General features: G+C 36.3%; 3 protein-coding genes and 1 pseudogene across 9 annotated transcripts in view; 2 read left to right on the top strand and 2 right to left on the bottom strand.

Moving 5' to 3' along the window:
• LOC125834723 (uncharacterized) overlaps nucleotides 1-1,467 on the top strand; it is a 62,785-nt gene extending 61,318 nt beyond the window's left edge. For 2 of the 5 annotated variants that reach the window (XM_049513871.1, XM_049513870.1), the window contains one exon: nucleotides 164-1,467. In XM_049513871.1, the coding sequence (XP_049369828.1) occupies nucleotides 164-686 (523 nt within the window). In that variant the 3' untranslated portion in view covers nucleotides 687-1,467. The remainder of the gene's footprint in view (nucleotides 1-163) is intronic. The other 3 variants (XR_007443374.1, XR_007443372.1, XR_007443373.1) reach the window with 3 other exon arrangements.
• A 2,362-nt stretch (nucleotides 1,468-3,829) lies between these two features.
• On the top strand, nucleotides 3,830-6,026 carry LOC125834713 (subtilisin-like protease 4; annotated as a pseudogene).
• An 808-nt stretch (nucleotides 6,027-6,834) lies between these two features.
• On the bottom strand, nucleotides 6,835-19,105 carry LOC125834712 (subtilisin-like protease). Of its 3 annotated transcripts, none has more exons than XM_049513850.1 (3): nucleotides 18,217-19,105; nucleotides 13,236-14,218; nucleotides 6,835-7,272 (listed from the first exon to the last, which is right to left on the bottom strand). In XM_049513850.1, exons 1-3 carry the CDS (start codon nucleotides 19,103-19,105, stop codon nucleotides 6,913-6,915), a joined length of 2,232 nt encoding a protein of 743 aa, XP_049369807.1. In that variant the 3' UTR covers nucleotides 6,835-6,912. The 3 variants fall into 3 exon arrangements, with proteins under 3 accessions (XP_049369807.1, XP_049369806.1, XP_049369808.1); XM_049513849.1 differs by having other exon boundaries at nucleotides 6,835-7,901; nucleotides 13,865-14,218; XM_049513851.1 differs by lacking the exons at nucleotides 13,236-14,218; nucleotides 18,217-19,105 and adding an exon at nucleotides 14,898-15,132 and having other exon boundaries at nucleotides 6,835-8,934.
• A 3,700-nt stretch (nucleotides 19,106-22,805) lies between these two features.
• Nucleotides 22,806-25,124, bottom strand: LOC125834710 (subtilisin-like protease). The gene has a single exon (XM_049513848.1). It carries the CDS (start codon nucleotides 25,122-25,124, stop codon nucleotides 22,881-22,883), a length of 2,244 nt encoding a protein of 747 aa, XP_049369805.1. The 3' UTR covers nucleotides 22,806-22,880.
• Nucleotides 25,125-25,924: the final 800 nt, after the last annotated feature.

Genomic DNA, 25,924 nt, shown 5'->3' with positions numbered 1-25,924 from the left:
GGGCCTAACTGATAGATTAATGAAAGCTCAATTATTCTAGTCTTTTTTCCTTTTATTCGAACAGCGAATTATGATTCTGTGTTTCAACTAGTGGTATTAAAAGTTAATCTGGTAATGGATATAGAGTTCCACAATTTTAACCTGTTTTGGTCATGAACTATAGGGACAAAGTCATGAGTAAAATTTCAGATGATTTGTGGAATACAATCAGAACCAGTGATGGCATTCAAACGGAGATAACCGAAACGGTTCAATCAGTTTACAATAAGTTATTGAACCCACAGCTAAATGATGCTGGTGAATCGGCCTTCCATTCAGACTTGCAGCCAGCTCAGAATGGAGTTGAAAGTAATGGACATCTTGCTGTTTCTGACAGTGGTATTGATACCACATTTTCTGCTGATGCGGAACCAAGTGAACCTCCTGGTTTTACCCGATTAAGTTCAAATCAGAACGGCAAAAGTGACCATAAGGAATCACCGAAAGAAGTGTCGGGAATTCCTGTTCCTTCTGATGGAAAAGCAAAAGAAACATATACCCAGTCAGAGAACAACTGCTCACTTGACCCTTTGGTACCCAACAGTGTGGATGTGGGTGCGCCACCTGGCTTTGCTATAGGCACAAAAGAGAAGAATCCAGATGATGTTAATGATGAAGATCCTGAAGTGCCTCCAGGATTTGGCTGATGGCTTATTAAGTTGTTCATATAGTTCTGTTTATATTTTTGGGAAAGGTTAGCCATATTTGGTTGGTCATTGTTGTATCAAGTTCTAGAAGCTTGTGTTTGTACTTGCAGAGAGTACTTTACTTTCACTGCGCCGACTAGCAGCTCATGACCTCTCTTTCTTCAATTTCCCGAGGTTAGAAGTCTTAACTATGTCGCTTGTGCATGATCTTGGATTACAGATTAGTACTATCAAAACTCAGAGGCTTCAAATATGAACATTGCTGATGACAAGATGTCTTGTTGTAAGATGTAGACTAAACTAAGTTAATTTTGTTGGTTCTTTAGATGCTACCCGCAATATTTCTTCCTAACCTGTTCAAGTTGGATTTTTTTTCTCCCTTGTGATTTGTCTTTTAAATGTTTTTCTTTAGCTGAACAAGTTCCTAGATAACAAGCCTAAAGGTTTTTTATTGATGAGCTTGATATTGATGATAGTGACAATCTTGATGCTAGTGATGATATCAATCGTGACCTTGATACGGAGCTGGAACTGCTAACTAGGATGAATGGGTTTGTTTTTCCTAAATTTTTAGGAGTTGATGCTGTGGATTGGACAAAGGAAAATTAGTTGGTCATCCCATATGGCAAGAAGGTATTTTTTGTAAATGCCTTTACATGATTTTCTAAGCAATTTATTTTTCTCTTGGTTACAAAGATGAAGCACTATGCTCTGGTGAGGTGCCTTGCCTCTTATGGAGAATTATACTAGAGAAAAAAACTACTCCATTTGTCTCAATTTATGTGTCACCCTTTCTTTTTAGTCTTTCAAAAAAAGAAAGTCATACTTCTTTATTTAGAAACAATAAAGAGGTGATGTATAGCCACACAAATATCTATAATTTAAACTTTACTCTTTACCCTTAAAGAGGTGATGTATAGCCACACAAATATCTATAATTTATTTAAACCAATTTTTCAAATATCTTTCTTTCTTCCTTAAACTTTGTACCTCATCAAACACCATCGCCACATAAATTGAGACGGAAGGAGTAGGATATTCTGAATTATTCATATTTATGATATGAATTTGTAGAACTATATTGTTAAGTTATGTTGCCACCTCTTCTAAAAGGTTAAGTTGTTAGAGAGAACATATCTAATTAATTATATTTTCAATACGCTTCTTTCATGCCAGCCAACTTTTTTTTAATGATCCAAGCACATGGGAATTGTTCTTGATGAAGGTTGGTGGTGAAATTTAAACTCAGGACATCTGGTTCCATGATAAATTACGTGACCACTTTATGTCTGAAAGCTTAGGTTGTTAGAAAAAACTAATTTAATTATATCGTCAAGATTCTACTAGTTGGAAATAAGTCTTGGACTTGTTAGAAGCTTTCTAATTTTATTGTTTCACACACACACACCACTTCTAATTTTATGGCATAAGTTGAGCTTCAAAGAAGTAGTGAGGATTCATATACTCGACTTGACTCGTCGGGACTGAGATGTTATTTAATTATATTGACAAGATATATTTTCTCTTCTGAATGGAATTTTATGATCTGTACTTGTGTTTGTGTATGCTACATGAGATGATGGAATTTTGTTGACAAGTCTATGGATAATGCAGGTATGCAACACACTAACTTCAGGTGCAAGAAGTGTTATTTATTGGTTTTATTAAGTTCCAAGCATGTTTCTTTTGGATTCAAAATTTAGATTTGTTTGCCTAAATACTCTTGTAATACGATTCAGAATTTGTTTGCCTAAACATTCCTGTAACATGAATTGGAATTCAGGTTTGTTTGTCCAAACACTCTTGTAATATGTTTCGGAATTTAGGTTTGTTAGCCTAAACAGTCTTGTAATAGTATTCAAAGTTTTGATTTGTTTGTCGAAACACTGGTGTAATATGATTCAGTTGCGAATGCATTTTTTTTTATTGAATGGAAAGTTATGGTACTGCAATTAGTTGAATCTATTTTCAAGTTTTGGCAGTTTGATTAAAACATTCATTTCTATTTATCATTCTAGTTATTGAAAATGGCTCTCATTTAATTGAGTTACTGGCAGACTCTCATGTGGAAACTCTAGATTTACTCAATCTCAGAAAGTTGAATTTTCAGATTAAATTAAACCAAATTGTTATGAAATTAAGTTTTTCTTTTTTTACATAATCTAATGTAGTTAATTCACAATTACCAATAATTGTGACCTAAATTGAGTAATAAGAAGTTTCACCCAAGTGTGTGTCCTAGTGGTCAATGAGGTGTGAGTGGTCATGAAGGATGGGAACCTCTAGGGAGAAAATATTGAAAGATTGGACACCATAGACGCTTGACAAAAGTATCAAGAAACATAGAAGTGAGCGGTGTTGATCCCAACAATATTTTCTTCATTTCCAAGGGCGTGAACCTGAGGCCTCTAGTTAAGCGTGATGAGATTCCGACCATCCACCACAACCTATGCCGGTGAACAATTAAAATTCAATGAAATAATTTTATCTATTATAACTTTATGAAAAAAGAAAAGATATTAAAGGAAAGGAACTTTCACAAAATGAAAAGTAGAGTCATCTATCATTCTATTGTTTTTAAAATATGAGTGTCATTCCATGGAAGTATTTAATTCATTAGGTATTTATAGATTGCAACTTAGTTTAACTTTGGCTTTATGAATCCTCACCGTCCATTTATACTCTATGAACTCAAATAATTCAACGTTGATACAAACCTTAATCTTAATTATTCAGATTTCAGTTATTAAGTGCATTTATTTTTCAGGTTTAATTTTAATCACTCAAATTTCAATCATTAATGGTGTGAAGGAAAAGGTGTTCCATGAAAAATGTGTTTCTCGGAAAATAAGTGATTTTTTTGTATTTGTTATACGTAAGTAGAAAATATTATCCCAAAAATATTTGTATATAATCTACGCAAACACAAGTGGGAGTAGGGGCGGAGAAGAGACAATCAATATGAAATGGCACTTCCGAAACTTATTTTCCATTCTTAGACTATTCTTAGTTACTCTTTCACATCACTTTCCTTTTTCTTTTCTTTATTCTTCCTATTACTAGTTGTTTCATAGAATTTCTACTATTAACTTTAATTCAGAACATCAACAGATTAGAGTTTTTCTGTAGCCCATTTTGCAGCTATGAAAATCTTGAAATTTTATCTTGTTTTTACCATACTTGGCTGTTTTTCATGGCCTAGTATACAAAGTGAATTAAAGACGTATATAGTACACGTTGAATCCCCAGAAAACCAAATTTCAACACAAATTTTATCAGAGGATTTGGAAAGTTGGTATCAGTCCTTTTTGCCAAATACAATAGCAAGCACACACTCAAATGAAGAGGAGGGGCCGCGTTTAGTATATTCATATCGCAATGTTATGAAAGGCTTTGCTGCAAGATTATCAGCAGAGCAAGTGAAAGAAATGGAGAAGAAACCAGTCTTCATATCTGCACAGCCACAGAGGATATTGTCTTTACACATGACTCATACTCCGAGTTTTCTTGGATTGCAACAGTACAGTGGCTTGTGGAGGGATTCCAACTATGGTAAAGGTGTGATCATCGGTGTTTTAGACACCGGGATTTCACCTGACCATCCTTCATTTAGCGATGAAGGAATGCCTCCTCCGCCTGCTAAATGGAAGGGAAAGTGTGAATTGAACTTCCTTACAAAGTGTAACAACAAGCTCATAGGCGTGAGGACTTTCCCAAAAGAAAACGGTTCGCCAATAGATGATGATGGACACGGTACTCACACCGCCAGCACTGCTGCTGGCGGTTTTGTGAGAGGTGCCAATGTGTATGGAAATGCAAATGGCACTGCTGTTGGTGTTGCCCCTCTTGCTCACTTGGCTATTTATAAAGCCTGTGACTCAACTGGTTGCGCTAGCAGTAACATTTTAGCTGCTATGGATGCAGCTATTGATGATGGCGTTGACATCTTATCCCTTTCCCTTGAAGGATTTACTAGACCCTTCTATAATGATCCCGTTGCACTCGGTGCGTATACCGCAACTGAAGGAGGTATCCTTGTGAGTTGCTCTGTAGGTAATAGTGGTCCAACCAATAGTTCTTTATCAAATGAAGCCCCATGGATTCTCACTGTAGGCGCGAGCACTCTTGATAGGAAAATTAAAGCAACTCTTCAATTGGAAAACAAACATGAAATTGAGGGTGTATCAGCTTTCCATCCAAAGGTTTTAAACTCAACATTTTTTCCTCTGAATGAACCTGGAAAGAATGAAAGCGAATCTACTGAAGGTTCTTATTGCCAAGATGGATTAGTGTACAATTCTAATGGAGGCAAAATAGTTTTGTGCCTGGTAGTTGGAAAAGGACAAGTTGTAAAGAATTCCGGAGGCGTTGGCATGATTATCATCAATAAGGAGGAAAATGGTTTCACGACATCAGCTAATGTTCACGTCCTTCCTGCCCTTGATGTTACTTATGCAAATGGAATGAAAATTCTTGCCTATATGAATTCAACAAAGAAACCTGTTGCCCGGATTACATTCCAAGGAACAATAATAGGTGATAAAAATGCTCCTGTAGTTTCTTCTCGCAGACCAAACTTAGCTAGTCCTGGAATCTTGAAACCGGATATTATTGGTCCTGGTGTAAACATTCTTGCTGCTTGGCCTACCTCCATGGAAACAACAAAATCTACCTTCAATATTATTTCTGGCACCTCCATGTCTTGTCCTCACCTGAGTGGAGTAGCTGCATTGCTAAAAAGCACTCATCCCACTTGGTCTCCGGCAGTTATCAAGTCAGCCATCATGACAACTGCTGATACAGTAAACCTCGCCAACAAGCCCATCCTAGATGAAAGGCTTTTTCCTGCAAATATCTTTGCGGTTGGTGCAGGACATGTCAATTCCGTCAAGAGCAAATGATCCAGGACTAATATATGATACCCCATTCAAGAGCTACTTACCATATTTGTGTGGTTTGAATTACACAAATCAAGAGATTCAAAGCCTTCTACAACGCAAGGTGAACTGCTCAGAAGTGAAAAATATTCCTGAAGCACAACTAAATTATCCTTCATTTTCCATCACACTTGGAGCAAATTCTCAAACATATACAAGAACAGTGACTAACGCCGGAGAGGCTAAATCATCTTACAGTGTGGAGATAGTTTCACGACCAGGAGTTTCTGTGATTGTTAAGCCCTCTACTCTGAAATTCTCCAAGTTGAACCAGAAGTTGACATATCAAGTGACCTTTTCAAAAACGGCGAATAGTTCAACCAGTGGTACAGTTCAAGGATTCTTGAAATGGACTAGTAATAGGCACTCTGTAAGAAGTCCAATTGCAGTTGTGCTAGTCTAGTGAAACTGCAAGATTTAGTTTTTCGTTTCATTTACTTTTAGTAATTTGATCCTTCTACAATAATCATGTATTAGTTGTTCCAATTTCTTCAAATGATCCATTGATATCTAATGAATCTGCTTTTTTGTTTCCCTACTGTAACTTTTGCTTTACAATGTGAGTGTATGTAGCAGCCATATGCTTTCCCTTGTTCTTGATTTTGTATATACTATAACAATATTAGTATGGGAACTTTAACTTCCTTGTACACGTAACGTATGGATGTTGCCTTTGCCCCCTGTTTGATGTTGGACTTATTTTAGTAACTAATAGTAATGATACATGGTTCTTCGTTTGAGCTAGCACTCACTATGGTCGTTGGAAAGAAAGAATCATTCCAGCTCTCTAAATCCATCGCTGATGATTGAGTAGAAATTTGACTCTATGGGGACTGAACTTGTATTATATAAGTCTTGAACGGACTCTGAATAATAATTGGCCATATAAGAGAGGTAAGCAAGCAAAAAAAGAAGATATTTTTCAAGAATTCCATGGTTGCAAATGGGCTAGAAGAACTCTAATTTCTTACTATTCTGAAGTAATTCATGAACTATGATGCGCTTATTTAGTAACATAGATTCTGAGAGAGAAATGCAGAGAGTTTCATTTCTGTAAATGAAGCAATTCTAACACTAATGCACATTCCTATAATGAAAAGATGACTAAAAAGATTACATAAAGAGGGTAAAAGAAGAGAATAAAGTAATACAAGTATAATAGAGTATCATGAGTACTTTCTGCATTCATTCTACATTTTGGATTCAAACAATGAATGCAGGCTTATTACATGGAACAAATCATGACTTTTTAAAACGAAACGAGACTAGAAATCAAACGTTGCAGTTTCTTATAGAACGATTGCAATTGGACTTCTTACAGAGTGCCTATTACTAGTCCATTTCAAGAATCCTTGAACTACACCACTAGTTGAACTATTGTCTGTTTTTGAAAAAGTTACTCGATAGGTCTTTTTCTGGTTCATCTTCGAGAACTTCAGAGTAGAGGGCTTAACAGTCACGGAAACTTCTAGTGGTGAAACTATTTCCACAATGTAAGATGATTTAGCCTCCCCGACATTAGTCACTGTTCTTGTATATGTTTGAGGATTTTCTCTGAGTGTGATGGAAAATGAAGGATAGTTTAGTTGTGCTTCAGGAATGCTTTTCACTTCCGAGCAATCCACCTTACGTTGTAGAAGGTTTCCAACCTCTCGGTTTGTGTAATTCAAACCGCATAAATAAGGTACATAGTCCTTGACTGGGGTATCATAAATTAATCCTGGATCATTTGCTCTTTCTGGATTGACATGTCCTGCACCAAACGCGAAGATGCTAGCAGGAAGGAGTGTTTCATCTAATATGGGACCGTTGGCAAGATTGGTTGTATCAGCTGTTGTCATGATTGCTGATTTAATAGCTGCAGGAGACCAAGTGGGATGAGCGCTTTTTAGCAATGCTGCTACGCCACTGAGGTGAGGACAAGACATGGAGGTTCCCGAAATAATGTTGAAAGTAGATTTTGTGTTGGTGTTGTTCTCCATGGAGGTAGGCCAAGCAGCAAGAATGTTTACACCAGGACCGATAATGTCAGGCTTTAAGATTCCGCGACTAGCTATGCTTGGCCCTCTGGAAGAAAATGCAGCAACAACCGGAGCATTTTGATCACCGAGTATAGTTCCTTGGAATGTATTCCGAGCAACAGGTTTCTTCGTTGAATTCATATAGTTGATGATTTTCATTCCGTCTTCATAAGTTACATCCATTGCTGGAAGGACGTGAGCGGTAGCTGATGTAGTGAAACCATCTTCAGCCCTGTTTATTAGAATCATGCCAACACCTCCAGCATCCTTAACAGCTTGTCCTTTAGCAATTCTCGAATAATCGCCTCCCATCATACACAATACTATTTTGCCTTTAACAGCATGGTCACTCAACGTACCTGATCCGCAATAAGATTTGCGAAACTCACTAGCATTTAGTGCAGGAACAAACAAAGGGAAGAATTTTGTACTAACACCCTTTGGATGAAAGGCCGATTCACCCTCAAACCATTTTTTGTTTCCTAGATGAACTGTTGCCTTAATTTTCCTGTCAAGAGTGCTCGCGCCTACTGTGAGAATCCACGGGGCTTCGTTTGAAACAGAACTTTTGGATGGACCAGTATTACCTGCAGAGCAACTAACAAGAATGCCTCTTTCAGTTGCGCTATATGCACCGAGTGCAATGGGATCACTATGGAAGGGACTAGTATATCCACCAAGGGAAAGGGATATGATATCAACACCATCATCAATAGCTGCATCCATGGCAGCTAAAACGTTACTGACAATGCAACCAAAAGAGTCACAGGCCTTATAAATAGCCAAGTGAGCAAGAGGGGCAACACCAACAGCAGTGCCATTAGCATTTCCATACACATTGGCACCTCTCACAAAACCACCAGCAGCAGTGCTGGCGGTGTGAGTACCGTGTCCATCATCATCTATTGGCGAACCATTTTCTTTTGGGAAAGTCCTCGCACCAATGAGCTTGTTGTTACACTTTGTAGTGAAGTTTGATTCACACTTTCCCTTCCATTTAGCAGGCGGCGGAGGCATTCCTTTGTCGCTAAATGAAGGATGGTCAGGAAGAATCCCAGTGTCCAAGACTCCGATGATCACGCCTTTCCCATAATTGGAATCCCTCCACAAGCCAATGTTCTGCTTCAATCCAAGAAAACTCGGAGTACGTGTAGTGTGCAAAGACAATAACCTCTCCGGCCACACATTTACAAAGCCTGATTTCTTCTCCATTTCTTTCACTTGTTCTGCTGATAATCTTGCAGCAAAGCCTTTCATCACATTGCGATATGAGTATATCAAGCGTGGCGCCTCTTCATTTGAGATTGTGCTTGCTATACTCTTTGGCAAAAAAGAATTGTACCAACTTTCTAAATTCATTGACATTGATTGGCTTTCTGGAGATTGAACTTGAACAATGTAAGTATCTAAATTGCTCTGCATACTTGGCAATGATAAACAACAAACTATGAATAAAGCAAGAAGGAACTTCATGGCTACAAAATACATGAACTAATAATAATAATGTATAGTTGATGATTTTGCATAGTAGAATATATAGTGCCAGGCTTTTTAAATGGAAACTTAAAAGATGTTTAGCTCTTTTCCTTTTTGATAAAGATGTAGGTGGAACATAATTAAAGTTATCCCTGTCATAAAAAGATACTACTAATAATTTAAGTGCCAGGCTTCTTGTATGGAAACTTAATTTTCCCAATTGGCTTGTAAGAATTCTAAAATTTATTAGAAAAAATGCTGTTTTTTATATAAAAAAATACATACAAATATTCTTGGGAACGAGCAAAGAGTTTGGTAACAAGTTATGAACTCATAAAGTTTAAATCTAGGTTACGCACGCCGATGAGAACTTTAACTTCTTTTTTTTCCACATGCACCATGTGGATTTAGTATCTGGCATTTTTTTGGATTTATCCTATGTCCTACTCAATTTTCAATTGGACAAAATGTTACTAAAAGTTTATATCTAATGAATAATTACATGTTTCAAGAATCTTGGTAGGGTCAATACCATATTGTTTGAGCGGGAATCCAAGAACGAAAAAGTTGTTTGAATTTTGAAAAAAAAAAGGTAGTCCAAATGTGACAGGGGAGAGATCAGCAAAATCGTCCTTTTTGTCCTTTTTTGTCAACAAATACAAAAAAAATTGACTTCAATGTTTCAAGAAGCTGGCGGACTTGGGCCTTACTTGGCTATTGTTGGGCTGCGTTTCTAGTGGATTTTTGTTTGATTTTGAGCTCATAATTGGATAGGTTTTTTCCTTCTTTCAATTATTTCTTTTCAAGTTTTAAATTAGTAACTACTATTATCTACATTATGTAAAAACTTGAAATAAAATACTATTTTAAAGAAGACGACATTAACGTAATAATAGTAATGTTGATAAAAAAAAAAATTGAAATAGTGAAAATCATAATAAAAAGATGATAATCATAAAAGCAAAGTAATATAGATAATTACGATAACAATAGTGATTAATGGAAAATAATAATGAATTATAAAGTATTCGACTTAGAGCCCGTTTGGATTGACTTAAAAAAAGTAACTTTTCAAAGTGCTGAAACTTATTTTTAAAATAAATAGTTATGTGTTTGGATAAAAGTGTTCCAGTTGAAAAAAAAGTTGTTGATGTGTTTGGCAAATAAGTGCTGGTAAACACTTTTTTTTATCAAAATGTCTGAAATACCCTTTAAGTTGTTAACATGATGAAAAGTTGATTAATTTAAGATTTTTATACTTTAAAAAAAATTAAAACAAAATTAATTTATATTTTACATCCATAAGTAATACTCCCTCAGTTTCAAAAAGATTGGTCTGGTTTGACTTGACACAAAGTTTAAGAAATTAAAGAAGACTTTTGAATCTTGTGGTCCTAAATTAAAGTTATGTCAAATGTACAAAATTGCCCTTAATCTTGTGGTCTTAAACATGCCATGTGGAAAGCAAAAAGTAAAATGTTACCAAAAAAAGAAAGAAGTCATTTTTTTGAAACTGACTAAAAAGGAAAGGAGACCATTCTTTGTGAAACAGAGGGAGTAATATTTTCCTATCATTCACATATTTCTTTACCACCACAATTTATTTATAAGAGGAATAATAATAATAATAATAATAATAAATAATAATAATAATAATAATAATAAAATGATAATAATAATAATAATACTAATAATAATAAAATAATAATGATAATAAAATAATAATAATAATAATAATAAAATAATAATAATAATAATGATAATAATAATAAAATAATAATAATAATAATGATAGTAAAATAATAATAATAATAATGATAATAATAAAATAATAATAATAATAATGATAATAATAAAATAATAATAATAATAATAAAATATCACATATTTCTTTACCACCACAAATTATTTATAAGAGGAATAATAATAATAATAATATAATAAAATAATAATGATAATAATAAAATAACAATAATAATAATAAAAATAATAAAATAATAATAATAATAATAATGATAATAATAAAATAATAATAATAATAATAATAATTTTAAAAAATAAAATAATAATAATAATAATAATTCAATATGGGCAATTTGGAAATTGTATAAAAGAATTAAGGGCAAAACGGTAATATACTTGGTCAACATAAAAAGGCTTTTAAGTTAAAAAAAAAGAAGCTCCCCTCCTCTAGCTTTTAGCTTTTGGCTTAAAATAAGTCACTTTGATAATTGCCAAACACTCTAATAAGTCAAAAACTGACTTTTAAGCTAGTTTGACCAGCTTAAAAGCCCATCCAAACAGGCTCTTATTAGTAATTTAGAAGCTCAACGAAATAAATTAGAAAAAAGGAGGGACAAAATTTGGTGTCACATGCAAAGACTGGTTTTCTTGATATTTTATATATTTTTGATTCCTTCTTTTAGGTATTGGATATTGATATTCTCCTTCAACTTTCTGAGTTGTCATGGGATGGATAGTTCTAATTCCTTCGCCCTTAATTCAAACTCTGAGAGCGGAAAAACCCTTGTAGGTAGCGCTTTCTCCTTTAATGGCCTTATGCAAGTGAATCCAAATTAGGCAGGCCTTAAAAGGGAACACTGAACACTGAATGAGAAATTAAAAAAAAAAAAAAGACACAAGTTTCTAAATCCTCCACCCTAGACCAAAGGTATTGGGTTTGAACCCTCATAATCGAATAAACTCATGGTAGGGAGTGCTTCCTTCTTTAATGGGGGATTAACACGGTGTGGAATCATATTAGTCGTTGATAAAATTATTCCCTGTACTAAAACGGTGAAAGTAATGGCACTAAAAGAAAATATAAGGCTGAGGGGTGGGGAACGGACAAGACTCACCTCGTGAGCTAGCTTTCGTGGTTGAGTTATGCCCAAGATTCATTTCATATAGAACATGTTATCAGAGTAGGATCCACCCCGATTCTTGTTTACTGATGATGGCCCCCATAGGCGTGAAGTGGTGTGTTAAAAGAGTCCCACATTGGATGAAAAAGGGTTGGTGGTTGTATCAGAGATGAACCCATTCGAATTCTTTGTTTCACCAATGTTGGGCCCCAATTATATTGTTCAAGCACCAGTTGGCAGGCCTGGGCATGTGGGGGGTGTTGAGTCCCCCTCATCGGCTAAGGGATGGAGGACTTGGTTTCCTTATATGACTTGAGCAATCCTCACTTTTGAGCTAGATTTTGGGTTGAGTTAGGCTCAAAATCCATTTTATAACAGTTTCTGTGCAAATTCAGCTTGTTGTTGAACGGGAGAGCTACCTACTCCACAAGGCATAATTGATTTAGCACTGTGTGCTTGATCGAAATCAATTGAGAACCTGAAACTTGCAAGTATATATAGTGGATGGTAGTAATCGATCTGTCCATTTCCATTTTCCATCGTGGCTGAGCCTGAGCTAGCTCGAGCTTCAATAATGCTGTTTTTCCGGTTGACTTGAGATAAACAGCCTCAATCTCAGCATCATTTCTCTGATACCTGGAAGTTTGATAATGTAAAGTGAAATTCAACTATAACGAAAGGATGTGGTGTGGTAAATAAAGAAAGTGAAAGAAGAGAATAGAAAAAATAGTAGTTCACTCTGAAATGAAAGTAACACAAGAATAATAGAATAGCATGAGTACTTTCTGCATTCATTCTACATTTTGGATTCAAACAATTAATCCAGGCTTGTTACATGGAGCAAATCATTTTAAAAACGAAACGAGTCTAGAAATCCAAAATTGCAGTTTCTTCTAGAACAATTGCAATTGGACTTCTTACAGAGTGCCTATTACTAGTCCACTTCAAGAATCCTTGAACTACACCACTGGTTGAACTATTGGCTGTTCTTGAAAAAGTTACTTGATATGTCTTTTTCTCGTTCATCTTCGAGAACTTTAGAGTAGAGGGCTTAATAGTCACAGAAACTCCTTGTGGTGAAACTATTTCCACAATGTAAGATGATTTAGCCTCCCCAACGTTAGTCACTGTTCTTGTATATGTTTGAGGATTTTCTCCGAGTGTGATGGAAAATGAAGGATAATTTAGTTGTGCTTCAGGAATGCTTTTCACTTCCGAACAATCCACCTTACGTTGTAAAAGGTTTCCAACCTCTCGATTTGTGTAATTCAAACCGCATAAATAAGGTAAGTAGTCCTTGAAAGGGGTATCATAAATTAGTCCCGGGTCATTTGCTCTGGATGGATTGACATGTCCTGCACCGATGGCAAAAATGCTAGCAGGAAGGAGCGTTTCATCTAGGATGGGATTGTTGGCGAGGTTTACAGTATAAGCAGTTGTCATGATTGCGGATTTAATAGCTGCAGGAGACCAAGTGGGGTGAGCGCTTTTTAGCAATGCTGCTACTCCACTGAGGTGAGGACAAGACATGGAGGTACCCGAAATAATATTGAAGGTAGATCTTGTTTTAGTATTGTTCTCCATGGAGGTAGGCCAAGCAGCAAGAATATTAACACCAGGACCAATAATGTCAGGCTTTAAGATTCCGCGACTAGCTATGCTTGGCCCTCTAGAAGAAAATCCAGCAACAACCGGAGCATTTTTATCTCCGAGTATAGTTCCTTGGAAGGTAATCCGAGCAACATGTTTCTTCGTTGAATTCATATAGTCAATGATTTTCATTCCATCTTCATAAGTTACATCCATTGCTGGAAGGACGTGAGCATCAGCTGATGTAGTGAAACCGTCTTCTACCCTATTTATTAGAATCATGCCAACACCTCCAGCATCCTTAACAGCTTGTCCTTTTGCAATCCTCGTATAACCTCCCCCTATCATACACAAGACTATTTTGCCTTTAACAGCACCGTCAGTCAACGTACCTGATCCGCAATAAGAGCTGTCAGACTCACTAGCATTTAGTGATGGATCAAACAAAGGGAAGAATTTTGTACTGAAAGACTTTGAGTGAAAAGCCGATTCGCCTTCAAACACTTTTTTGTTTCCTAGCTGAACTGTTGCCTTAATTTTCCTGTCAAGAGTGCTCGCGCCTACTGTGAGAATCCACGGGGCTTCATTTGCAACAGAACTTTCGGATGGACCACTATTACCAGCAGAGCAACTTACAAGAATACCTCTTTGTGTTGCACTGTACGCACCGAGTGCAATAGAATCACTATAGAAGGGACTAGTACTCGAACCAAGAGATAGCGATAGGATATCAACTCCGTCATCAATAGCTACATCCATAGCAGCTAGAATCCCACTGTCAGAGCAACCAAACGAATCACAAACCTTATAAATGGCTAGGTGAGCAAGAGGGGCAACACCAACAGCAGTGCCATTAGCATTTCCATACACATTGGCACCTTTCACAAAACCACCAGCAGCAGTGCTGGCAGTGTGTGTACCGTGTCCATCATCATCTATTGGCGAACCATTTTCCTTTGGGAATATCCGTGCTCCAATGAGCTTGTTGTTGCACTTTGTAGTGAAGTTCGATTCACATTTTCCCTTCCATTTAGCAGGCGGAGGAGGCATTCCTCTGTCGCTAAATGAAGGATGGTCTGGAAAAATCCCAGAGTCCAAGACTCCGATGATCACGCCTTTACCATAGTTGGAATCCCTCCACAAGCCAATGTTCTGCTTTAATCCAAGAAAACTCTGAGTACGTGTAGTATGCAAAGACAATATCCTCTCTGGCCACGCATTTACAAAGCCTGATTTCTTCTTCATTTCTTTCACTTGCTCTGCTGATAATCTTGCAGCAAAGCCTTTCATCACATTGTGATATGAGTATATCAAACGCGGCACCTCTTCATTCGAGCTTGTGCTTGCTATACTCTTTGGCAAAAAAGAATTGTACCAACTTTCTAAATCCATTGACATTGATTGAGTTGAAATTTGGCTTTCTGGAGATTCAACTTGAACTATATAAGTCTCTAAATTGCTTTGCATACTAGGCCATGACATACAACCAACAATGAACAAAACAAGAAGGATATTCAAGAACTTCATGGCTACAAATTTACTAAAAGAACTCTAAATACATGAACTAATTATGTATTCATGAAAGAGAAGTTGGTGATTTTGCCTTCTTTGAAGTACTAACATATATAGTGCTAGTCCTATAGTTTTGATTGGTCCATCTAGATCAAGATTTAAAATTGTTTAATCAATAGATACCCTCATGTTACTTAATGTATTATATTGTGTGTGGGAAAAAAAGAAGTATCATGTGATAGAAAAAGGCTAAAGTTGAGAGGAACAATTAAATAAGAACATAAAACATAAAATAATTTTAGTTGGACCTTCCTAAGAATTGACTTAGTCTTGATTGAAGAAAAGCTATCTCTATTTTCTCAGCTCGAATCAAAGACCTCTGATTAAAGACACAAGGATCACCTTTGTTCCACTACATTCCTTGTTGGTAAAATAGGCATTGTTATACGAGGATTACTCTTTACGAGCTCTTTTTGTTATATGTGTATACTTATTCCACATTCTATCAGACATAAAATAAAACTTAATTTTCCCAATTGGCTGTAAGAATTCTAATTTCATACAATAAAATGCAGCTTTTTGCTGAGAAAAAAAAAAAACTTAAAAATTCTAGTCCCCTTGCAAGCCATGCTTTTTCCTTTTCCTTTATTTTGTGCATATTGTAATAGGGGCAGAGCTACTGTATTAGGTAAGGGTTTGATCGAACTCACTATCTTTTGCTTAGATACTGTAGTTATATTAGGAGATTCATTAGATACGTATAAATATTTACTCGCGGACTCAGTAGCTAAAACGAGCGAAGAGTTTGGTAACAAGTTCTGAACTCATAAACTTTAAATCCTGGTTCCGCCTCTATATTATTACCACCTAAAGATGGGAACTTTAACTACTTTTTTTTTCCACATATACCATGTGGATGTTGCTTTATTTTCTTGTTTGATGTTGGATTTAGTATCTGGCATTTTTTTTTGTTTATCATGTGTCCTACTTAAAATACTTATCCCTTTATAATATTCAATTGTACAAATGTTAAAGTTTACATCTAATGAATAAATTACATCTTTCAATAATCTTGGTAGGGTCAGTATCATATTACTTAATTAGACCACTAAGACTCTTGATGAGTATTTTATATTATTCCTTCTTTTAGGTATTGGATGTTGAAATTCTCCCTCTACTTTCTAGACACCATGAGTTGTTGTGGGATGGATAATTTTAATTCCTTCGCCCTTAATTAAATATCTCGGATTCAAACTTCTAGAGCAGAAAAAAAACATGGTATGGAGCGCTTCCTCTTTTAATGGCCTTATGCAGGCGAAAAGGGAACACTGCACACCAAACGGAAAATTAAAAAAAAAATGGACATAAATTTCTACACCCTCCAACTTTAACCAAAGGTCTTGGGATTCGAACCTTTGTGATCGAAAAAAATCATGATAGAAAGTGCTTCTTCCTTTAATGGGCCTAACACGACGCGGATTTGTATTAATTGTGTCTTGTATTTAAGTTTTTATCACTTAACTATGGTTAAGTAATATGCATTATCATTGTAATTTCAGTATAAATACTGAGTGCGAGTAAGTATTTTCCGTTAATATAATAGATGAAAGAGAGTACAATAAAAAGTAACAAGGATCAAAATAGAAATATTAGTCCATACATGAGTGATTTGTGAACTCATTTGGATGCAAACCATTAATGTAGGCTTATTATACATGGAAACAAATTATTAAAAATCAAACAAACTAATCAATATCTGGTGTTTCTGGCTCTTGTAGCACAACTGCAATTGGACTTCTTACAAAGTGCTTATTACTAGTCCATTTCATGTATCCATGAACAACTTCCATGTTTCTAATCTCTGTTGTTGTGGAAAATGTCACACGGTACGTCATCTTCTGATTCAACTTTGAGAACTTTAGAATCGAGGGCTTAACAACCACGGAGACCATTCGTGGTGAAACTATCTCCACGCGATAAGTTGATTTTGCCTCTCCAACGTTTGTCACCGTTCTTGTGTATGTTTGAGGTTTTTCTCCAAGTGAGATGGAAAATGAAGGGTAATTGAGTTGTGCTTCAGGGATGCTTTTCATTTTTGAGCAATTCGCCTTGCGTTGTAGAAGGCTTCCAACCTCTCGATTTGAGTAATTCAAACCGCATAAATAAGGTAAGTAGTCCTTGAATTGAGTATCGTAAACTAGTCCTGGATCATTTGCTCTTGATGGATTGACATGTCCTGCTCCATACGCGAAGATTCTAGCAGGAGTGAGTGTTTCACTTAGGAAGGATTCGTTGTTGAGGTTGACTATGTCCGCGGTTGTCATGATTGCTGATTTAATAGCTGAAGGGGACCACTTGGGGTGCGCGCTTTTCAGCAATGCTGCTACTCCACTGAGGTGAGGACAGGACATTGAGGTGCCCGAAATGATGTTGAATGTCGATTTTGTGTTTGTTTTGTTCTCAACCGAATTATGCCAAGCTGCAAGAATGTTGACACCAGGACCAATAATATCAGGCTTCAAGATTCCAGGACTAGCTGTGCTCGGTCCACGAGCAGAAAATGCAGCAACCACCGGAGCATTTTTATCTCCAATTATCGTTCCTTGGAACGTAATTCTAGCCACAGGATTCTTAGTTGATTTCATATAGTCAGTGATTGAATTTCTATCAGAGGATGTCACGTCCAAGGCTGGAAGGACGTGAGCATCTGCTGATTTAGTGGAACCGTCCTGAGGACGATTTGTGAGAATCATACCAACACCTCCAGCATTCTTAACAGCTTGCCCTTTTTCAATTCTGTTAAAACCACCACCTACCTCACACAAGACGATTTTCCCTTTTGCAACAGCGCTGAGCTCAGTCAGCCCTGGTCCGCAAAAGAGGATATCTGAGTCAGAATCAGGATCAGTTGCATTCTCTGAAGGATCAAACAAAGGGAAGAATTTGTTATTGGAAACTTTAGGATGAAAAGCTGATTCACCCTCGAATTCTTCTTTGTTTCCAAGCGTTAGAGTGGCCTTAATTTTCCTGTCAAGCGTGCTCGCTCCTACTGTGAGAATCCACGGGGCTTCATTTACAACCGTGCTTTCAAATGGACCGTTATTACCAGCAGAGCAACTTACAAGAATACCTCTTTGTGTTGCACTATACGCCCCGAGTGCAATAGGGTCACTATGAAAGGGGTTAGTAGTTCCACCAAGGGAAAGTGATAGGATATCAACTCCGTCATCAATAGCAGCGTCCATAGCAGATAAAACACCACTATCAGAGCAACCAAACGAATCACATACCTTATAAATGGCTAGGTGAGCAAGAGGGACAATTCCAACCGCGGTGCCAATAGCATTTCCAAACACATTGGCACCTTTCACAAAACTGCCAGCAATTGTGCTGGCAGTGTGTGTACCATGTCCATTATCATCTATTGGTGAACCATTGGCTTGTGGGAACGTCCTCGCTCCAATGAGCTTGTTGTTACACTTAGTAGTGAAGTTGGATTCACATTTTCCCTTCCATTTAGCAGGCGGAGGAGGCATTCCTTCGTCACTAAATGAAGGATGGTCAGGTGAGATCCCAGTGTCTAAAACACCGATGATCACACCTTTCCCATAGTTAGAATTCTTCCACAAGCCAATGTTCTGTTGCAATCCAAGAAAACTCGGACTATGCGTGGTGTGTAAGGACAAAATCCTCTCTGGCCACGCAGCTATAAATCCCGGTTTCTTCTCCATTTCTTTCACTTGCTCTGCTGTCAATCGCGCTGCAAAGCCTTTCATAACATTGCGATATGAATATACTAAACGCGACGCCTCCTCATTCGAGCTAGCACTTGTGGTTGCTATTGTATTTGGTAAAAAGGATTGATACCAACTCTCTAAATCCCCTGACAAAGATTGTGTTGAAATTTGACTTTCTGGGGATTCAACGTGTACTATATACGTTTTTAATTCGCTCTGTATACTAGCCCATGACAAACAACCAAGTATAGTAAAAACAAGAAAAAAATTGAAGATTTTCATGACTAAAAATGTGGTAAGAAATTTGTATTTTCTTGAGCTAAAACATTAATACAATTTGTAAAATGATGTTTATTATTTTGCATTCTTCTGGACAAATGGTATATATAGTGCTCTGGCGGCTGATCCTGTTCATGATCAAAACAAGTTGAGTGGAAGCTTTTGTATTATTTAATTAGTAGAGCCCATGTTTAATATAGTACTAATTCTTGATTTTTTTAAAATTATTTTATTGAAAGAGGAAAACAATTATTATGAGAAGAAAAAAAAAAAGAACTAAAGTTAAAAGGAAGAATGGATAATGATGTGAATGAATGCCACCACTGTTCTAGTGGTAAGAGCGCAATACGTGATACGTAAATTCGCGGTCTTTAGTAAGGCAAAAGTACACAATGACTTGAATTCCAGAGATACATCTTAACTAAATTAAGGTTATATTATCCCAATTTTATTTTATTTTTATAATTTTATACACCTTTTTGGGTTACATGGCATCTAAACATCTCCCACGTATGTGGAGTCACAGAGTGTGTCACGCAAGCCAAAAGGTGTATAAAATTATAAACAAAATGAATTTAGATGTAATAGGATCTTAGTTTAGTTAAAGTGTATCTCTAAAATTTTGATTATAATCCAGACTCCAAAGGTATCTGTGCCTTTTTTTCTTTATTTTTAGATAAAGCTATTCCTTTGTCAGAAAAAGAAGAAGATAAAAGTAATAGTTGCACTAATATATTAAGGACCCATCCAATTAGCAGCCATTATTTTCCCAATTGTGTTCATATTATATATTATAACAATCTAAAGTTGACAACTTTGACTTCTTTGTAGCGAGAAGTCCGGATACTGATTCGATCGAATCTACTATTTTTTAGTTAAATAATGTATTTATATCACAAAATAAATTAAGAGGGTATAAATATTAGATTTAGATATTTATTATTGGCTCTTGAAGGTGTCATTCTAAATTTTAGAATCATAAAATTAAAATTTTGATTTCGCCTTTGTTTGTATACTTGATATTTCTGGTCAATTATTTGATATTGGATTTATTATATAGTACTATTATTGATATACCCTATTTCATACATATAATGATCAATTCTTTAGTGGGCAACATGTTTAAATAGTTATAAGTTTCCATTACATCTTCCAAGTACCTTCACAAGGTCAACATACTTTACCTTAATTTAGGCCACAAAATACTGGTTCTCCGTAAATATTTTTATTTTCTCGTTAAGTTTGATACTAAATATAAAATTTATTTTTTAATTAAGTTGTATTAATTTAATAAATAATAAGTTAAAGTTTTATTTTTTAAGGAAAATCAAGTTGTCTATGGGCGAAGGGTCCAAAAGATAAGTAGCTAGTGTCCATCAAAATCAAATTATTCCATTTTCCTTGGCTGTTAGCATTCACCATCCCTAGCTGTTGTACTCTCCATCTCTCCTTCACGTAGCCGCCATTGGTGACTATCTTTATTTTTTAGAGATAGAATTACAGATTAAATTTTGCGAATTGTGAATTTGTTAGTGTATTCATAACTCATTTTAGTTATTTGGTTCACAATTAAGTAAATATTTATGCATATTCAATAGAAATCTCTAGTATAAAAACGAGATCTAAACAAAAGCTAGCTCTGCGGCCTTATCATGAACTTTATATTTCCACCACCTTCAAGTTCCATTCCAAGAAGACATATCATAAACAAACATTCAAATTTGATTTTATCTGATTTTAAGCATATAAATCTATAGTGGCGGAGCCAGAAAGTAAAAATATACAAGCGTTGTTACCAAGGATAAAACACACAACCTCAAGTAATTTTTGCAACCCCTTAATTGCTATACCAAACCTTCTACTTGTATCAATATGTGTCAACACTTGTATATATTTATTAAATCAAATTTTGATCTATATACAATGTAATTTTTTGAAGTGTCGTTTGACACCCCTTGCCTTAGGGTAGCTCCACCCCTGTATATCCTAGACACATTAATTTGTCGGGTGACACCAAAATTTATGTATTGCATCAATATTGAGAATTTGAAAGACAAAATTGAAATGAGTTGGAGTGTTTAGTGGTCTATGTTCCAAAAATAAAATAAAATCAAGTTTTCAACTTTTTTTCCCCAAATCAATTACACTTCCAAATAAACAAATTGGGGATTTTTTTTTTTTGAAAAATAGAGGAGAAAGTATGAACACACAAATTCTCGACGCCAAACTGTTATGAAATTCGAGGTAAAATTGAATCTCATTTTCCCCATTTTCTGCTTAATTTTTCACTTTAATGGAAGAAAAAAGTTTCCTTCGTGTCTGTTTTTTTATTGCTAATTCAGATATTTTGATGATTATTGCTGGTGAGTTTTGAGTTTTAACTGATTTTGTTATTCGAATCATTACTTTGCTCCGTCCCTGGACCACCATTGTCCGACCTCTGTCCACGGCTCAGAAGCAAAGCCAGAATTTAAACTTTATGAGTTCGAGATTTTAGGATAATAATTTTAAATGCTAATTAATAAGTTTGGAATTTAATATTTATACTTATTTAGTAGAATCCTTGAGTCGAGAATCTATAGGAAATAACCATAAGGATAAGGTATGTTTACGCTCTACCCTTTTCGAGTCTGGAATTACATTGGGTATGTTGTTGATATTTAGTAGAATCTTAACTCATAGAGAATTTGAGCTGAAGATTTAACCCTACGGGCGGATAGACTTTTAGTCGTGGGCTCATTTGAACTCATAACTTTTGTATATGGTATAGATATATATATGTAAAAAAAATATTAAAATATCAAAAGTTTGAACGATGCAAGAGAATTAAATCCATTAAATTTATATCTTGGATCCGTCTCGATCTCTTATTGTTCCCCTTTATATATGCTTCACTTTCAGAAGTTATGTAAAGAATTCACCCTTTAACATTAAGAATTCATCCCACAAAAGGACCCTCTTTATAGAACAATTACTCGGAAAGATGAGTGCAGGAAACAAAGAGATGAAATGAAAGCGACAAGAGAACAACCAATAAAAGTTGTGGTGGAGTGAGAAGTACTCCTTTATTCTTAACTAGAGGTTTCAGGTTCGAGCTTTGAGTATGGAAGTGATTGGACACAAGTTGGGAAACAAACTAATAGAGAGAAGAGAATAGAAAATTTAAACGAAAATGAGACCCCGAAAAAATGACAATATAAAAAGTTGGACATGTGCAACTAAATGAAGCTTCCGACATAATTTTTTTTTGCATTCGCTCTCCTATTATATGTGTAGAACATGCGAGCGTCACATAGCTGTTGGAGTCCCTCGTCGGTTGGATAAGGGGTCCTTGTTCTCTTTTTATGGTCTGGGGCAATCCTTCCCTCATGATCTAGTTTTTGGATAAAGTCAAGCCCCCATTTCTTTAACATGGTATTAGAGCGAAACACATCCCAATTCATTGTTTCCGATGTTGGGCCTTCCGGCTTATATTGTCCATACTCTAGATGTCTAGTCTTGGGCATGCAGGGTTGTTGGAGTCCACATTGGTGGGATAAGGGGTCCTGGTCTCCTTATGTGGTCTATGTATTAAGCCTTTATAGAATTTACATGAACAATTTTGGAATTATAATTATTTGTACTGAGTCATGTGGTAACATTTTTTATATTATGAAAATGTAACATGCAAATATAATGTGAATACTTTTGTCACTTATAATTCAACAGTTTCTATTGGAACCACTAACATAGGCTTGTTATACATAGTTCCAATTACTAAAATGAGAAGAAAATAAAACTAGAAACCAATTGTAGGTTGTAGCACAACTGCAACTGGGCTTCTTACTGAGTACTTCTTACTACTCCATTTCAAGAATCCTTGAGCAATGCCACTGTTTGGGCTATTATCTCTTTTCGTAAATGTCACTTGGTATTTCAACTTCTGGTCCAACTGGGAGAATTCCAGAGTAGAGGGCTTAACAATCACAGAGACTCCGGGTGGGGAAGCTATTTCCACACTGTAAGATGATTTAGCTTCCCCGACATTAGTCACTGTTCTCGTATAAGTCTGAGAAATTTCTCCTAGTGCGATGGAGAATGAAGGATAATTTAGTTGTGCTTCAGGAATGCGTTTCACTTCCTTACAATCCACTGTGCGTTGCAGGAGATTTCCCACCTGTCGATTTGTGTAATTCAAACCGCAGAGGTAAGGCAGGTAGTCCTTCAATTCGGTGTCGTAGATTAGTCCTGGATCATTAGCTCTCGATGGATTGACATGTCCTGCACCGATTGCGAAGATGTTAGCCGAAAGGAGCCTCTCATCTAAGATGGGATCATTGGCGAGGTTCACTGTGTTAGCAGTTGTCATGATTGCTGATTTGATAGCTGCAGGGGACCAAGTCGGGTGTGTGCTTTTCAGCAATGCTGCCACTCCACTGAGGTGTGGACAAGACATTGAAGTGCCCGATATAATGTTGAAGGTAGACTTTGTGTTTGTTTTGTTGTCAATGGAGGTTGGCCAAGCAGCAAGAATGTTAAGACCGGGACCAATAATATCAGGCTTCAAGATTCCAGGACTAGCTATACTTGGTCCCCTAGAAGAAAATGCAGTAACCACCGGAGCATCTTTGTCCCCAATTATTGTTCCTTGAAATGCAATTCTTGCAATTGGTTTTGACGTTGAGTTCATGTAGTCAAGAATTTCCATTCCATCTTTGTAGGTAATATACAGAGCCGGAAGGACGTGAGCATCGGCAGGTATAGTGAAACCATCATCAGCGGTACTAATGATAATCATGCCAACACCTCCGGCATCCTTTACAGTTTGTCCTTTTACTATCCTGGGAAAACCACCACCTGCCTTGCACACAACAATTTTGCCTTTAATTTCAGGGTCACTCAGAGTACCTGGTCCGCAATAAGGTCTTTCAAAGTCAGTTGCATTCAGTGAAGGATCAAACAGAGGGGAAAATGTTGAATTGTGATCCTTTGGTTGAAAAGCTGTTTCACCCTCGAATAATTGTTGGTCTCCGAGCTTAACAGTGGCCTTGAGTTTCCTGTCAATAGTGCTTGCACCTACTGTCAGAATCCATGGAGCTTCATTTGATAAGGTGCTATCATATGGACCGCTATTACCGGCAGAGCAACTTACAAGAATACCTCTTTTCGCTGCACTATAGGCACCGAGTGCAATTGGATCATTATAGAATGGAATGCTGCTACCACCAAGGGAAAGGGACAGGATATCTACTCCATCATCAATAGCTGCATCCATGGCAGCTAGAATGTCACTGTCAGCGCAACCAGATGAATCACAGACCTTATAAATGGCCAGGTGAGCAAGAGGGGCAATCCCAACTGCAGTGCCTTCAGCGTTCCCATACACATTCGCACCTTTCACAAAACTTCCTGCAGCTGTGCTGGCTGTGTGTGTACCATGTCCATCCTCATCAATTGGTGAATCACTGCTTATTGGGAAAGTCCTCGCACCAATGAGCTTGTTGTTACACTTTGTTGTGAAGTTCGATTCACACTTACCCTTCCATTTAGCAGGCGGAGGAGCCATTCCTTTGTCGCTAAATGAAGGATGGTCAGGTGAAATCCCGGTGTCTAAAACACCAATGATCACACCTTCACCATAGTTGGAATCCCTCCACAGGCCAACGTTCTGTTGCAATCCAAGAAAACTCGGAGTATGTGTAGTGTGCAAAGACAATATCCTCTGAGGCCACGCAGATATAAAACCTGGTTTCTTCTCCATTTCCTTCACTTGCTTCGCTGACAATCTAGTAGCAAAGCCTATGATAACATTATGATACGAATATATCAACCGTGGCTTTTCCTCTGAGTCAGCGGTTTCTATGGTCTTTGGCATGAAAGATTTGTACCAGCTCTGCAAATCCATTCTTGACGATTGAGTGGAAATTTGGCTTTCTGGTGATTCGACTTGAACTATGTACGTCACCAAATCGCTCTGCATACTAGGACATGAAAAACAAGCAAGTATAGCAAAAATAACAAAAAATATTTTCAAGATTCCCATGGCTGCAAGTGTGGTATGAAAAAGGAACTATGAATTAATGATGTACATTTAGGAAAGTGGAGTTTGATATTTTTTACTTTGTGTGTACTACTACTATATATAGTGTAGTCTGGTCCTGCAGTGGAAGATTTTTGAATTGTTTAATCAATAGCACTCCTTTTGATATCTTTTCCTAGAAATGGTTGTCACAATCTTCTTTTTTAATGAAAAAAAAAACCATTTTTCCACTTGCAAAGCTGCATGTTTAACTACCGATTGGGCTATTGACATTGACATTTTGACTAAAGATGAGTGTTCCCATTGAAAACTTTATTATAAAAAAGAGGGTACTTTGCTTCGACAAACTTTTTCTAGAAGTTATTAACACCTTTTTCTTGTTAAAACTATCCTTAACAGATCGATTTCAACTTCCATGATATAGCACTAATAGTCCACCATGCAAAATTGGTGCACTCTTGGTCCCCAAGCTTTTGCCTATTTTTTTAAATTTTACGTTGGTTTTGCCTATTGGTTTAGTAGAAACAATAATTTCATGTGAGAGAAAGTGAGATTGAGAAGAAGAGTGCTCCTTATTTTGCTTAATCCAAACATCATTGCACCTAAACCAAGAACCTACCTTTACTTTTTGTATAATCTTTGCATTTCCCAAACATTATATGCTACAAAAAGTAATAACATGAAATCTCATAAGTATGATAAAAAAAATAAGTTCCAAATCTCAATACATAAAGAGTGAATAAATTAAAGGTGATATAACAAGACAAGGTCGGGCCTAACACATCGGAATGGAGTAGAGATAT

The sequence above is a fragment of the Solanum verrucosum genome, unplaced genomic scaffold (genome assembly GCF_900185275.1).
Source record: "Solanum verrucosum unplaced genomic scaffold, falcon-dt-bn FXZP01000149.1, whole genome shotgun sequence".
Classification (NCBI taxonomy): Eukaryota; Viridiplantae; Streptophyta; class Magnoliopsida; order Solanales; family Solanaceae; genus Solanum; species Solanum verrucosum.
This window is presented reverse-complemented; position numbering and strand designations above follow the sequence as displayed.